This window comes from Penicillium verhagenii (genome assembly GCF_028828195.1).
Source record: "Penicillium verhagenii strain IBT 33310 chromosome Unknown utg000012l_segment0_segment0, whole genome shotgun sequence".
Classification (NCBI taxonomy): Eukaryota; Fungi; Ascomycota; class Eurotiomycetes; order Eurotiales; family Aspergillaceae; genus Penicillium; species Penicillium verhagenii.
In genome coordinates, this window is record NW_026643176.1 from 575,913 (window position 1) to 590,093 (window position 14,181).

The 14,181-nt window shown below is 48.4% G+C and overlaps 6 protein-coding genes across 6 annotated transcripts; 2 read left to right on the top strand and 4 right to left on the bottom strand.

The window, feature by feature from the left end:
* Positions 1 to 1,116: 1,116 nt before the first annotated feature.
* N7466_010883 (blue light-inducible protein Bli-3) lies at positions 1,117 to 1,872 on the top strand (the record flags this gene model as incomplete). The annotated part of the gene is made up of 3 exons (XM_057170272.1): positions 1,117 to 1,314; positions 1,389 to 1,797; positions 1,850 to 1,872. The coding sequence occupies 3 exons, from the start codon at positions 1,117 to 1,119 to the stop codon at positions 1,870 to 1,872; spliced, it is 630 nt and encodes a 209-aa protein (XP_057016004.1).
* A 626-nt stretch (positions 1,873 to 2,498) lies between these two features.
* Positions 2,499 to 3,530, bottom strand: N7466_010884 (transcriptional regulator SPT3; the record flags this gene model as incomplete). Its single annotated transcript, XM_057170273.1, has 2 exons — positions 2,499 to 3,389; positions 3,444 to 3,530. 2 exons carry the CDS (start codon positions 3,528 to 3,530, stop codon positions 2,499 to 2,501), a joined length of 978 nt encoding a protein of 325 aa, XP_057016005.1.
* A 16-nt stretch (positions 3,531 to 3,546) lies between these two features.
* On the bottom strand, positions 3,547 to 5,011 carry N7466_010885 (uncharacterized protein; the record flags this gene model as incomplete). Its single annotated transcript, XM_057170274.1, has 2 exons — positions 3,547 to 4,218; positions 4,967 to 5,011. 2 exons carry the CDS (start codon positions 5,009 to 5,011, stop codon positions 3,547 to 3,549), a joined length of 717 nt encoding a protein of 238 aa, XP_057016006.1.
* Positions 5,012 to 5,416: 405 nt separating this feature from the next.
* dph5 (diphthine synthase) lies at positions 5,417 to 6,422 on the top strand (the record flags this gene model as incomplete). Its single annotated transcript, XM_057170275.1, has 3 exons — positions 5,417 to 5,551; positions 5,639 to 5,763; positions 5,825 to 6,422. 3 exons carry the CDS (start codon positions 5,417 to 5,419, stop codon positions 6,420 to 6,422), a joined length of 858 nt encoding a protein of 285 aa, XP_057016007.1.
* A 607-nt stretch (positions 6,423 to 7,029) lies between these two features.
* On the bottom strand, positions 7,030 to 9,089 carry N7466_010887 (putative MFS transporter; the record flags this gene model as incomplete). Its single annotated transcript, XM_057170276.1, has 2 exons — positions 7,030 to 8,183; positions 8,261 to 9,089. The coding sequence occupies 2 exons, from the start codon at positions 9,087 to 9,089 to the stop codon at positions 7,030 to 7,032; spliced, it is 1,983 nt and encodes a 660-aa protein (XP_057016008.1).
* Positions 9,090 to 11,410: 2,321 nt separating this feature from the next.
* N7466_010888 (arylsulfotransferase family protein) lies at positions 11,411 to 13,582 on the bottom strand (the record flags this gene model as incomplete). Its single annotated transcript, XM_057170277.1, has 3 exons — positions 11,411 to 13,174; positions 13,260 to 13,388; positions 13,469 to 13,582. 3 exons carry the CDS (start codon positions 13,580 to 13,582, stop codon positions 11,411 to 11,413), a joined length of 2,007 nt encoding a protein of 668 aa, XP_057016009.1.
* Between the last annotated feature and the right edge of the window lie 599 nt (positions 13,583 to 14,181).

Genomic DNA, 14,181 nt, shown 5'->3' on the forward strand with positions numbered 1-14,181 from the left:
TAAAAATTCTCTGGATGATATTTCTATGGTGTGTCCGCTTGGTTGGGTTTTGTGGGCGGGATCCAGCTGCTAACTGGTAATAGGGTTTTCTTTGATGCATTGACTTACACGCTTGATCTCTGGCCAGGTCTTGCGGAATGGGTTCCATATCTCCATGGATAATATTTTGAAAAAGAGAATCGCGCTCGGAAAACTCACTCGGAGCTTTTTTGACACGACATCTTATATTGAGGACAGACATGTCACATGCCCCTAACGCGAAGAATATCATAAGCATCCGAGAAAGCTGAAGAGATTGTTCACTTGAGACATATCATCATGCAAGCTACATACATGATATGCATGTGTGTTGACCTATCTGTGGGTTAAACATGCAATATCTGGTACGCACCCATTACCAGCACTATTTTTTATCGATTATTATCGAGTAATGCATAATTGATAATTTTTGAATTATGAACGGATATGAATCAGACTAGCATGATATTGAGCGCAGTTTCAACTGCCAACTTGGGGGGAACACATGTGCAGACTTCTTGCTGCACATGTGTATGTACTTCTTCGCATAGCCAGCTCTTATTTTGGGCTCAAGCTATAGAACCTTGATCATGCGATTGACTAATATAATTATGGTCTTTCAATTGAAGAAAGCTTTGAAGTAAGTTGGTTATATGTAAACTATCAACATTTGAAGAAGCTTTTACTTTATTTCCTAGCATTTAAGCCTCGATATGATAAACTGATGGCAGGCTTTAAAGTAGTTTGGCTTGGTGGAGCTCGGGACAACCTTATTTTCCCTTAAATCAACAAACCCGTCCAAAGTTGATTCGAAGATCAATTTATGAAGTCGTTCAACAATTGCGCATGTAAGTAGCTGCAGTAATCGATTGGCTCTGATCCCAAGAACCAAACATTTGAACAATGGTTTTTCTCTAGATTTTGGCAACTTGGTCAACTGGTTGAGTGCATTGCTTATTACAGCTCCAATCCTGATTATCGTTACTGACGTCACAACGACGTACTTTCAGATTGCATACAAAAGCACTGCCAAAGCTACTGAAACTGGACTTCTTCTCTCTCTCAATTCCATACCTCAATTCAATCAACTCATTCATCATGTCCGCCTCTATCAACACTAGCACGGGCCAACATGCCGTTGACCCATACACAAACCAGAACAGCGAGGATCCTCCTCTGCCGCAAAAGATCGAAGACCTAGCCGCGTTCATCTCAGAAGTCAAGTTTGGCATGCTCACCGCAATGGAGCCAGAGAATGAATACTTGACTTCCCGGTGCATGGCCTTGGCTGCACAGGTAATCCCCAGCTCAATTCTCCAACTTCAATGAACCCTCAAAAGATCTTTTCAAGCTAACAATCGTCTCAACAGGAGCACGGCGGTATCGACCTCATTTTCCATACAAACCTCTTCTCTGGCAAAATTTTGGACCTCACCCTACACCCCAAAGAAACCAATATGTCTTTCCTAGACCCAATCAGCGGTGCCTGGGCAAGCATATCGGGTAAAGCAAGTGTTATCGCCGATCCGGCCACAGTACAGAAGTACTATACGCCAACACTAAAAGCTTGGCTAGGCGATTTGGGTGACGGTGTGCACAATGGTGAAGCCACAGACCCGCGAATCGGGCTTATCAAACTGGAGGCCGTACTTGCAACCCACGTTGTTGCACAAAAGGGAATCATTGGTAGGGCTGTGGATACAGTTAAGGGAGCTGTAAATGGGAGCGTTCCTCCTATCAACTCTATTCGGGAGATTAGTGCCCAGGAATTGGCTGAATGTAGGTATTCAACTCCCTTGGTAATGTGGATATAAGCTGACAATCACCTTAGGGCGCCGAACACACCAGGCATAGGAGAAACTTGTGCCAATTAGAATGAGCATAGATACCTATTTTTAGTCAACTCATAATGAATGCTTTGACATGTTTGGAACTTGCGAATCGGCGAGGCAAGGAAATCCAATTGCAGAAGTTGGCCGAGTACCGTAGTCCTTCAGATGCCGGCAAGAAGTAAGGCTTCACAGCACTTGAGCCTTCTTGCAAGTCGTTACACCATCTGTTCAAAGGTTTTTTTTATCATCAAACTCCAGATGTCTAATCGTGTATCGACAGAAGTGTGTATTGTTCCAAGGATTTGTACATATCACCTACTATGTAGTAGGTAGTGGTAACAACATAGCTGCACACCATTCACCGTTGGAATTCTTAGAAAAAACACATCACGATCCTACTTCACTGCACTCCTTTTACAAGAAGAAGGGAGGGGGGGGGGGGGGATGGATAAGAGTTCTTTATTGTATATTACAGGGCATGTCTGATAGGCCCTGGGTAAAAAATAAAACAAAAATTGCAAACAACATTGAAATAAGACAATAACAGTAATGGGTATATGGGTAAACGCTGCACGATAATAAAATAAAGATAAAAATAATAATAGGAATAACCATCACAATGATTTGAGTCCCCAGGGTAAAAATGACTTAAATCTGAGAGAAATGTGGGTTAGAAGAGATCGTATGAGAAAGAAGGAATAATTCACGTACCAGTCTCAAAGGGAGACTTGTTGGGACTCTGCCCCCATGGAGCAGCATTGCAATGGCCTTCTGCGGCGTCGCCTGGAGCTTGCGGTACGCCTCCCGGATATGACGGGGTTCGATTGGCGTGCGGCCTTCCTCAGGCGGGTCGAACAGGCCAGTCTCCCGCTTGCGCTTCTTGGCGCTCTCTCCGGTGGTTTCCGCGCCGCCGCGGTTCTTCTCATGGTCCTCGCGCTCTTTGACCTTCAGCGCTTCCTCGGTCAGAGTCTGGACGATTTCGAAGGTAAGGAAACCGAGGATGTCGACGATATCGTCGTTTGGCTTCGACTCGGTGACAATGCCGAACCCGGCCCACTCGCGGAACCGCTTGCTCTTGCGGTAGGTGAATGATGCTTGGCGGCATTCAGACCAGAAGACGTACTCTTCCCTCGTCATGTGTTTGGTGCGCTCATCGGCGGCAGCCAGACGCTGGAGAGTCGCGTAATTCTGCTCCTCCTCTTCTTCGTCCTCTTCGTCATCGCGCTCGGGAATCTGGACCGAGAAAAAGCTGTGCACGTCCCATGCCAGTCCGACCTTGGCGCGTTTGTTCTTGGGTTTGGCGGCTACATCCTGCGGACCAGCCACAACCCCAGCCGCGTCGTCAGCAGCGGCAAAGTCAGCCGCATCGGCACCGCCCTTGTCGTCGGAATCCTTGACGTTCTTGCGGACATCTTTCCAGGACAGGAAAGTACGGAGACGAGAAACTTTGGCTTTATCGTGACGAATCAGAAAGATCAGGTCGTCGGTTGAGATGGAGCGCGATCCTCGACGAGTCGCTAGGTGAGTGCTGCGGCCCAACTATGACATGATTAGCTAGACGACTTAGATATTCTTAGGAAAGAAAAAACTCACAATTTCAAGCACCTGTTGACGTGTGATGTCCTCAATCAAAGTGGTTGTTTCGATGGAGGGTTCGGCGGTTTCTCCGGATACGAACATCATCTTAATAAGCATGTTAACCATCAATCGTCTTCCGAAAGTTGTCATCAGTTTCTTGGTCAACTTCATCAGCTGCAGCTTGCTCGGCTGCATCTTCATTGGCAGGTTCTTCATTGGCAGGTTCTTCATTGGCAGGTTCTTCATTGGCAGGTTCTTCATTGGCAGGTTCTTCATTGGCAGGTTCTTCATTGGCGGGGTCTTCATTGGCGGGGTCTTCATTGGCGGGATCTTGATCGATTGATATGTCATCAGCTGCGATAGGAGAGGAGCGCCAAAACTCCGAGGAGTCGCTATCGCCATCGCTATCCGAAGCATCGTAATGATCCGCATTATCTTTATTGTCTGTCGCAAGAGGATTCACACCGCAATGATGGGCAATGAGACTAGCGGAACCTGGAAGAGGTGAACCACTGCCTTCAATTAACTTGCCAGTGGAATCGCGAAACAGTCCTTTGTAGGCTGAAGACCGGAATTTGCGAAAGCGTCTTCGTTGAGAAATGTGGGTCTCCGTTTGGCTTTCCACATCCGCGTCGTATCCGGAGTCGTATCCGGAAGTATCAGTATCACACAGGGAGGTGGCCATAGGATCGGTTTGCATAGAGTCGGCAAGAATTTCCATGGGAGAGCTCAAGGTTCGTGTGTTTTCGGAAACAATGCACAAATATTCCTTGCCCTCAGTGTTGTCCGTCTCGGTGTCAGACTTAACACGAGCAATCCAAGAGTCGGATTCCTCAGTAGCCAGATTGATGATATTTGACAGCGAGATGGTCAAATATGAGCGTATGGGGGAGGAATCACAGATGCGTAAACAAGGCGAGCCCTGAGACTGAAATCAACTCGAAGGCAGAAAGCAGTGTATGTGTTCAAGGGGGAAAAGCTTGCGGTTTCGTAGATGATGATGAAGCTCGACAATCAAGCTCGACAATGGATAAGCCAAGTGATGGGTTCGAGTTTCAAAGTCACGGAGGGGCGAGGGGGGAAGACCAGAAGAAAGATTCACGCCTCAGATGTAAGAGAACGGAATGAAGAAAGCCAGGAGTCGTGAACCGCCCGCTTATAAAGCGAGTTCCTGTTCTTTTCAACATTCCATTAATGGCTTCACTCGCACATGGTCTCTCAAGCCCACACTCTCTCAAGCCCACGTCGCCTTCCCCGGCCCTCACGACCCTGAACACAGACACCTGCCTTTCAATCCCGTGTGCATTAAGCACAAATCCGGCACTTGCTGCCTCACAATTCATATCAAGAAAGTTTGCCGGACTTTCTGCTCCGGTACCGATATGCAGGATATCACAATTGCCGCAGGCGAAGAATACGCCATGACATTGGAACCAAAGCCTTGAAGCTCAACTTCAAGACAACGAAGAAGAAGGAGAAGAAGAAGACCAAGAAACTATAAAGGATATTGAATCACCATAACACGGGGAATTACTCACCTGCTGAATCTCCTGACGATACTTTGGCTGACGATCCGAGCTCATGATGCCGGTAGCTCGTCACTGCAGCAAGTGTCTTGCGATCTGATAGCTCCAGTTCACGACGACGTCGAAGGAGGATTGAAAAGTATGAGAGGAAAGAAGAATTCAACAGATAATTTTGAAAGTACCACCTCAAAAGGCGATTCCCATTGATTGTGGAGAACAGTTGCAAAGTGAGACGCGTTGAGAAGGGTTCTTGAAGAAAGATGGATTTCATGCAAAGGGTAAGTTGGAGTCGCCGATAACGACGGGTACGATAAGCCAGATCTCGGATCCCGGAAGAACAGTTTTGCCGACATTAGGCGGTCAGTGACGATGGAATCTGCCGCGGGGCAGTCAAATTATTTCCGAAGGCTGAAGAGGCACACTACTTCGTCAATTGGTCTTTTTTAACTTGCATATTACACCATGTTGCACCTTGTTGGTCTCGGTCTTGCCGATGAGACAGATATTACTGTCCGCGGTCTGGAAATTGTCAAGCGTGCCGAGCGGGTTTATCTGGAGGCATACACTGCTATCCTTCTAGTAGACAAGTCGAAGCTTGTAAGTGTTTATTCGTGGATCCTTGGGACCTGTTTAGGGACTTTGGTTTCTAGGGAAATGACTGATTTTTGATTTGTTGATGTGTAGGAAGCATTCTACGGCCGAGAAGTCATTGAGGCCGACCGCGAATTAGTAGAAAGCGGCAGCGATGAGATCCTTGCCGGAGCAGACAAAGTAGACATTGCATTCCTTGTCGTCGGTGATCCATTCGGGTATGTCACAGGCAATATCATCTGCATCGAAGGCACAAGCATATATCTAATGACCTTCCAGCGCAACAACCCACACCGATCTCGTCCTCCGCGCCCGCGAACTCAATATCCAAACTAACGTCGTTCCCAATGCCTCCATCATGTCCGGAATTGGCTGCACAGGCCTCCAGCTCTACAACTTCGGCCAAACAGTCAGCATGGTCTTCTTCCTCGACAACTGGCGTCCCGCCTCGTTCTACGACCGTGTTGCTGAGAACGTGCAGATCGGTCTGCATACGCTCGTCCTGCTCGACATTAAAGTGAAGGAACAGTCAATGGAGAACCTGGCGCGTGGTCGTCGTATCTACGAGCCACCACGTTATATGACTGTTGCGCAATGCGCGCAGCAGATGCTGGAGGTTGAGGAGGACCGCAAGGAGGGTGTCTGTGCGCCAGATCGCCTGGCAATGGGAGCTGCGCGAGTTGGTGCGCCGGACCAGAAGCTGGTTGTTGGTACTTTGACCGAGCTGGCTGAGGTTGAGATGGGCGCTCCCTTGCATAGTCTCGTGCTCCTCGGACGGAGAACACACGATCTTGAGAGGGATTACATTCGCCAGTTTGCTGTTGATCAAGCGACCTTCGATGCCAGTTATGTGAAGTACTATGGCAAGAGCTCATAAAATACGATACCTAGGACACGAATTAGATGAATAAAATTCAAGTTTATGCATATTTACAAGTGATAGTGTGATCAAGGACTTTCGAGGTATTGAAGATGGTCTATTATGATTTTTGAGGTAGGTAGTAGCATAGGAACTTTGAGTCCCGTCCCTCTGGATCAGATCTGACCAGATAAAACCCGGAGTCTATATTCTAATGACCACAGCAGTGTCATTTTCTCCTTCTCACGCGCTCGCTTCAAATCGAAGAAAGGGTAGATGGCAAGGAAACATATGAAACATGAAAGCAGGAACGTCGCAGGGACATTAGACAAAACAAAAATACCGCAGTAAAATGAGAATGCAAAAAGAACAATGGTATCCAGACGAGGCAAAAAACGACAAAGGACGGATGCAAAGAGTACCTTAAGCTGCGGAGATATCGATTGCCTGTGCCGTAGCAAAAAAACCACACAGCGATATCAATCACGACGGCCAAGGCAATGTTCTGGAAAACATAAAAAATCAAAAAATCAAAGACCCACCGCACCGACACCGGGTGACATGCAAAAGTGTGAAGCAATGTACAGCTTAAGAGGAGCGAAAAATGAATATACGTATCACATCACTAGTGTCCCTGTTCCAGGACCTCATCCTCCTCGCCAGGGAGGAGAATTTCATGACCAGAGCCCTCATACACGAAAATGGCAGCAACGCAGCCAAAGACGGACACCAAGGCAACTAACCACCAAGCGAAACCAACCATGCCAACATCTAAACCGTATCCGTACCACGCACCCGAGAAAATGGGACCGATGGTTCGGAAGGCAGAGGACACGGACTGGCCAATGCCGTGAATCGTTCCAAGGACCGATGGGTGTGGCGAGCAGTTGTTGAGCAGAATAATAGAAGTAGGAAGGGTGAAGGTTCGTGCAGTGACTTGGCAGAAGAGCACAACAATAATCCACACCCAAACCCATGGACCGTTGGCCTGGCCGGGAGGTGGAGTACTAGAAGGAGCTAAGGCGATGTAAGGTGCCAATGCATAGGCCAGTGGGAAGAGGGAGAGGAAGTATTGGTAACTCTTGGCCGTACCCAATCGGCCGTTGATGGAGGGGTAGATGGTGAACTGGAGGAACATGCCAATGACACCGAGAATAGCGGTCGCAAAACCAACGCTTTGAGGAAGCATACCAAGGCCACCGGTGAAGGCGAAGGGCATGCTCTGGACGGGGCTTGCGGGATCAGAGGGATCGTAGCGGGGGGTCGACAAGAATAGCAGCCAGAGGTTGTTGAAAGCACCCATTTGGAAATCGAAGAACGCCTGTGCGATAAGGGTGCACATGACGTTCTTGGTCCAGATTCGGCGGAATGATAACACGCGCTTGACGCGGATAGGCTTGCTAGCCTTCTCCTCGAGTTCATAGCTCTCGGAGCGATCCAAGGCACCGGCAAGTAGGGGACCATTCTCCTCGTACTCGCGGAAAGGGAGCCGGGAGTACAGAGGCGAGGAAGTACCGACCACGCGTCGGACAACGCGAGCGAAAAGCTTCATAGCGAAAGCTCCCAGGCCTGGCTTGCCCTTGCAAGAAAGAAGTGTCTCTTCCAAGCCATAAGCCACCAAGCATGCACAGACCGACAAGAAGACAAAGTTGGCAAACATGGGGAGCGAATAAGGGTAACGCTCCAGCCACTGAACGCCATTCTCGCCTCCAAAAGACGAGTTCGGGCCGAACAAGCGGGGGTAACTCTTCACAGGGTCGGCTAACATACCACCCATGACTATGCGAAAGGATGTATTAGTATGATTCCTTGGCAAAAAACTGTTTCAACGAGCGGGAGAGGCGAGGCAATCTTACCAGGACCAAACAAGGACGCAATGTTAAATCCAATGGGCAAAATTAAGAAAGCGCGTGAATGGAATCTCTTCTCCTTCACGTTCTCGGCAATCATAGTTCTGATAATTCCAACAGTTCCGTTGATAGCACCACCAAACGAGCGCCAGAACACGGCCTGCGCGAACGACGTCGAGAAAGCGACACCCAAACAAGACACAGCTGTTCCACATAGACCTACAAGCAGGACGAATCTCCGACCACCCCACTCAGCATCCGCCACACGACCCCATGGGATGGCCGTCGCAAACTGGGCGGCAGTGAAAGCGCCCTGGAGGATACCAGCCTGGGTAGCAACGTCGGAGTCGGAGAGGTTCTCATCGAAGGACTTGAGCTGATAGAACATATAGGCCTGCAGCGAGGCGATTTGCAAAAAGTCAAAGACACGACAGAGACCTAGCAGACCCAATTGGCCCTTCCGAGGTAGCGACATCCAAGTAACGGGAGCGGGACGAGCGGGAGGTTCGGTGGACATGGTCGACTGCTGCATGGCCAGGAGCTGGCCCTGACTCTGCGAGCGGCTGCGCACATGTTGGTTCTTCTGACCGTCCAAATCCATTGAGGTATTGCGAATCATATCGTGGTCATCGAAACTTGGAGTGTCGGAGGAGGGGCTCTCGTCAACACTGGCGAGAGAGATCTGGGACTCGCGGCGACGTCGAGGAGGTTGAGCAGCTTCGGAGGATTCGCCGTTACCGTTGCCCTGTATTAAATGATGGTAACCACTCGACCACGAAGTCGTACGCGCGTGGCGAGCATTACTTGGTTTATGGCTCTGAGACCTCGCAGGCATGACCCAGGAATGTATATGTAAGCCGGGAGTCGGGGCTAAGAGAGGAGTCGTGCCGAATGGAGACCAACGACGTCAGGTTGCGACACTCCCTTTTGGTTTCGTGTAATTTTGGTTTTTTGGGGATAAAAGGGTCCGAGTATAATTGGTCCACTGGGTGAAAAGTGAGGAGTATAAAACACCAAGGAAATACTAAGAAGGTTGCAGTTGAGTAACGAGTATCAAGAGGGGATTCTTCTCTCTGGAAAAAAAAAAAAATAGTAACCAGAAAAACGAAATGAAGAAGAAAAGATCGTCTTTTGTTGCCGTTTCGTGTATGTAGTTTGTTTGAGGATCCCCTTTTTTTTTTTTGCCATGACCCGTTTCGTATTTCAGTACGAATGATACAAGGGAAATTATAAGGAAATTAAGGAAAATGGAAAATAAGAAAAAATACTCCGTAACGATCAGATGTATTTGACTCCATACAGTTTATTTGCCTGGTCCACAAGGGGCCCATTACGTACCCCCAAGTAAATCGTCAATGCATAGACTATACTAGTACTTCATAAGTAAACTTACCTCTATAAACAATCAATATCTAGATCTCTTCCAAAGCTGATTCTCTTCTGGTACTGAACCCAAAAACCAACCTTGGAAAGAACCAAAGTAAAAAAGAAAGAAACCTTCGTATTTCATACTCCATACAGCAATACACAGATCAACAAAACGGGGGCTTGCGACGACCGATCCACTTCTATTCCCGAGTCCACTCCCTTACACTTGTAACTCGCCAGTCCAGGCCGTGCATCTCCGGAAAACTCTTGGCATTTCTTCACTAGGTGTTCCAATTGACATACAACTTCGTATAATTTACTCCAATTCCAAACAGCCTTTTAGAAGAATCGGGTATAGTGTCCGCAACGGGTCCCTCTACGTAACTCACTAACCTGGACAAAGTTGGCTGTGTTGGCCAAGACTTAGCGCGCCTCTAGAAGCTTTTGGGTCCTTGGATCAGAGAGGGGCTTATGTATGGTCGACGCGGCTTTATGTACTTTTATTTTCTTTTCTCATCCTTGACCCTGATTAAATTCAACTCCGTCATGTAGCTACTATAGCAAGCCACGCGGGTCCAAACGCCTCTGGCGCAGTATACTTGTGAAGTGTTATAGGTGGATAATAATAAAAAATAGTGCAGACATCGCCATTCACCAACGCATTTAATCAATTACTAGTAAATACGTAGAATAAAAATGGAGAAATCCAAAAAAAAAGTAACAAGTCAATATTAATCAATCAGTGATTCTCCGTACCGGAGTAGCGATAGCCGATAACTTCTCTAACGTACCCACACATGGAGAAGACAAGTGTTCTATAATCTCAACCAAGTAAATGATCGACTTTCTTCCCGACGAGCATCAGCTTGAGACTCCACGTTTCAGCTCTACATTGTGAACAGAAAGATCAGCTACAGGGCATGCCAAATAAGCTGTCTAAAGCTGTCTACATGAATCACACTGTTAAAATCCGATGACCAAGTAGATAGATCGATCAGCCGAGGGATCCGGCACCAATTTCCCGCCACTGACAGCACTAAGCTACGCACTTGAAAGGCTCAGCTCGGCGCCTCTCAGTACGGATAACCAAAAAAAGAAAACCAAAGATCTTTTCTTGGCCCGTTGATAGGCGCTACCCAATCACTCACAAAAACAGGGTTCTACAATCAATCAATGCTCTCCCGCTTCCCTAGCCCCTCTTTTTTCTTCCCTGGAGTTTCGACAAAACCTTCCGGAGTGGAGATTAGGAGGTCCGAATCGGCCTTTTTCGGCGGGAGCGAGAGAGTTCATGGTTCTCAACGATAGTGTCGCATAGCTTGTCATTTTTCTCAGTTCGTGAGCCCCATTTCAATAATAGAGGGGCAAAGAAGCGAGCGCAAAAAGTCCGAAAGCGCCTCCAGAGAGGACGCGTATACGTACGAGACTTTTCTCGGATTCGGCATTTGGGTCACGTATTATACAATACAAATAATACACAGAAAAAAAGTAAAATCGAAAAAAGCATCAAGTGCCGACTTGGCTTTGAAATGTCAGATTAGGATGACATAAGAGCTCGGGGTATTGTAACTTGGTATTGGTATTTCCGTAACTTTTTACAGAGGCTATGCCATTTTCGTTCCGTGATAGAATCTCAGGGATCGTCGGGATTCGAGTATATACAGGGGGAGGTGATATCCCAGGGAGAAATGAAATGTAAATCAAATGACAGGCGCAAGCAATGCAATGCAGGTATACAGTGAAAAAGGAAAGAGGGGTGAGAAAAGGGGGAAAGGGAAAAGGGCCAAGGGTCTATTCCGTCCGCTGTCGTCTGTGATTGGGACTACGATCCGCAAGTGGGAAGTAGTGACCTTCATCCCCTCCGGTCCACCGCCTCCAGTTCCACCAGGGTAGATCGCTGGAGTGACGAGCGGACTTTCTCTCAGCCATGCCGTTCAACGGCTCAGCTGACTCGGAATCATCCAGCGGATCCAGCCGCTGCTCTCGTTGATGGTAGCGGAAGGCATAGTAGCCTCCTCCGAGGAGAGGAATTATTAATAATACCACACCAGCCCAAAGATAAATTGGATTAGAGGTCCAGCTCTTGTGGTAGACCGTGGTCGAGGCATGCGGCAAGCTCGAGGGATATTGCCAAATGGACCCGTCGTGCTCTGGGTCGACCCATGGCACAGTGTTGACGCCCACCGGGGGGATGAACGGGCTAGCTTGTTCCTCGCCAGGGAAACCAAATCCGGGCGCATCCAAACAAGTCTCATCTTGGCAAAACTCACGCAGCTCCGGGGATGGAACAAACGTGTACTTGATCTCAGATCGACCAAGAACTTCACCAGTCTTGTCAATTGCCTCGGCACGGGTCCATGGGTAGAAGCTAGTGTTGGTGTACTCGGTCTCAAAGCCGGTCTTCTCGATATTGTCCAAAAGCGTCCAGGGTCCAGTCATATTCTCGGCTCCAAAGAATCGCCAATCTTGAACGCGCGTGGCGCCGTTCCAACTGACGTAGAAGGTTGTCGGTGAAAATGGATCCGCAGTACGAGAGTATGTCCAAAGCGCGGGCGAATCGGTGGGGTTTCCTTCCCACTCAAACTTCATCGCGCGATAGTTCATGACCGGGTCGGCGGCAATTGTAGCCCAGAATACAATATTGCCTTCGTCGTCATGTTCCGAAATATAACGGTTGTTGCCCCAACCCATCATGACATTCTTGTTCGGTAGTCGCTGGAGGTTACCCTGACTGGAGCTGATCAGGTCATGGATCAAGGGACGATAATCGCGAATCTGGAGCGCCGTGTTGTCAACGTGATCGATAAGGATGATCATACCACCGGAGTACGCATGCGTCCGGTTGTATCCGTTAAAACCATTATTATATAGTGAAACCACCGAATGAGTGGCATTCTCGAAAAGCCAACGCGCATCATGTTGCTGCGAAAAGCTAAAGTTGATATTGCGGAAGGTCGGTTTCGCGCCGTGCAATCGCCAAACAACTGATCCGTCCTTGCCGGAAATCTTATAAATGGCGCAAGTGTGACGCGAAGAGATCAGATAGTCGCCGTCGTTATTCTTGTCGATAGAGTTGATATGGAAGTAATCCCAGGGCTCGTGCACGTTCAATCCCGTTCCGGAGGTATCCGTGTGGGCGGGATAGGTGTAACTCATGGACGGATCGACGTGATCGAGAGACCGCCATTCGAAAAGTACCTTGCTCGTTTCCACATCCACCTCCTGGAAGACACTCTCCATCAACCAGCCCATACCGGTCTTGATGTTCCACGGGGTCATGTCGAACTGACGCTGTTGGTAAACGGTCATCAAGGCGGATTTTCCGTTGTTGATTGGCATGAACTCGTGCATGTCGCTAGATGCCATTCCGCCGCCGGGTTGGACGGATCGCGCGATGCGGTAGGTGTTGTCCATGATAATGCCATGTCCGCGACAGTAGCCTTTCTGTTGGTTGCCTTGGAAGAAGCACAAGTGGTCTGCGCCATTATATTGGCACACATGGAATCCGTGAGAATTGCCTGGTCCTGATACGCCCCAGCCGCTCCATACTAGCTCCTATTTCACCGAAAAAAAGTATAAGTCAGCTCTTTCCGGTCCTTTGATCCGCATGGTCGCGCCAAGGTTGGGAGTCCAATCATACTCCTTTGGTGTCAAAAATATAGGGTCCCGGATTTTGAGCCTCGTAAGGTGTGATAAAGATGTAACCGGGACTGAGCTTTTCGGGTACGCTGTGGTCGACTTTGAAGACGGGAGGAAAGATGTCTGGTCTCTGCGCGTTGAAGTAAGGTTAAGAAAATGGTTCAAACAAGGGCTGAATGGCGTGATCGGCATATTGAAGACTTGGCTTACCGATTTAAAGAACGACACCGGATCCTCTGCGACAACGCTGACAACGTATAGAAGCAATCCAAGAAGGATCGCAAGGGAGGGTGTCCTCACGGAGGAATAGATAGTGGCGACCATGGGATCCCTCTTCACATCACTCCGCGCACACAATAAAGAAAAAAAAGGGACAATAGCGCTATGTCAATGAAGCCAAGGGGGAAATGCGATTCAAGCGACCAGTATGCAAGGGGAGAGATCTGAAGCATTTACGAAAGAATCCATCAGGAGAACGATCGACGGGGGAAGAGAAGAAGGGTACGAGGCCCACCATCTGTCACTAGCGGAGTAGAAATCAGTGGGGAGTGACGACAACCGGTGACGATTGGCCGAACCAAAGTGGTTTCGGCACCGATAAAGACGCAGAAGAGTGCTTATCTGCTGCTCAAGGCTTGCCAAGAGAGCCAAGTTTTGTAGTTCATAAGCTAATGACGAAGTCTTTTTGCGGGGAGGTATTTTTGGATTTCTCGTATAGAGGCTTCTATGATCTTATCACTGTATGTTCATCGTATAAAAACAATAATGGGGTTTTAAGGTCATCTACACTATCACTTTTTAACGCCAACTAAACACTTAGATTTCCTTCAGCTTTTCTGCAATCGGGGGGGGTGGCTACCGTATGGTACGGGTAAGGTAAGGCCCCGCAGGCCACGTAGACCCCAGGGACAGAACCGGTTGTA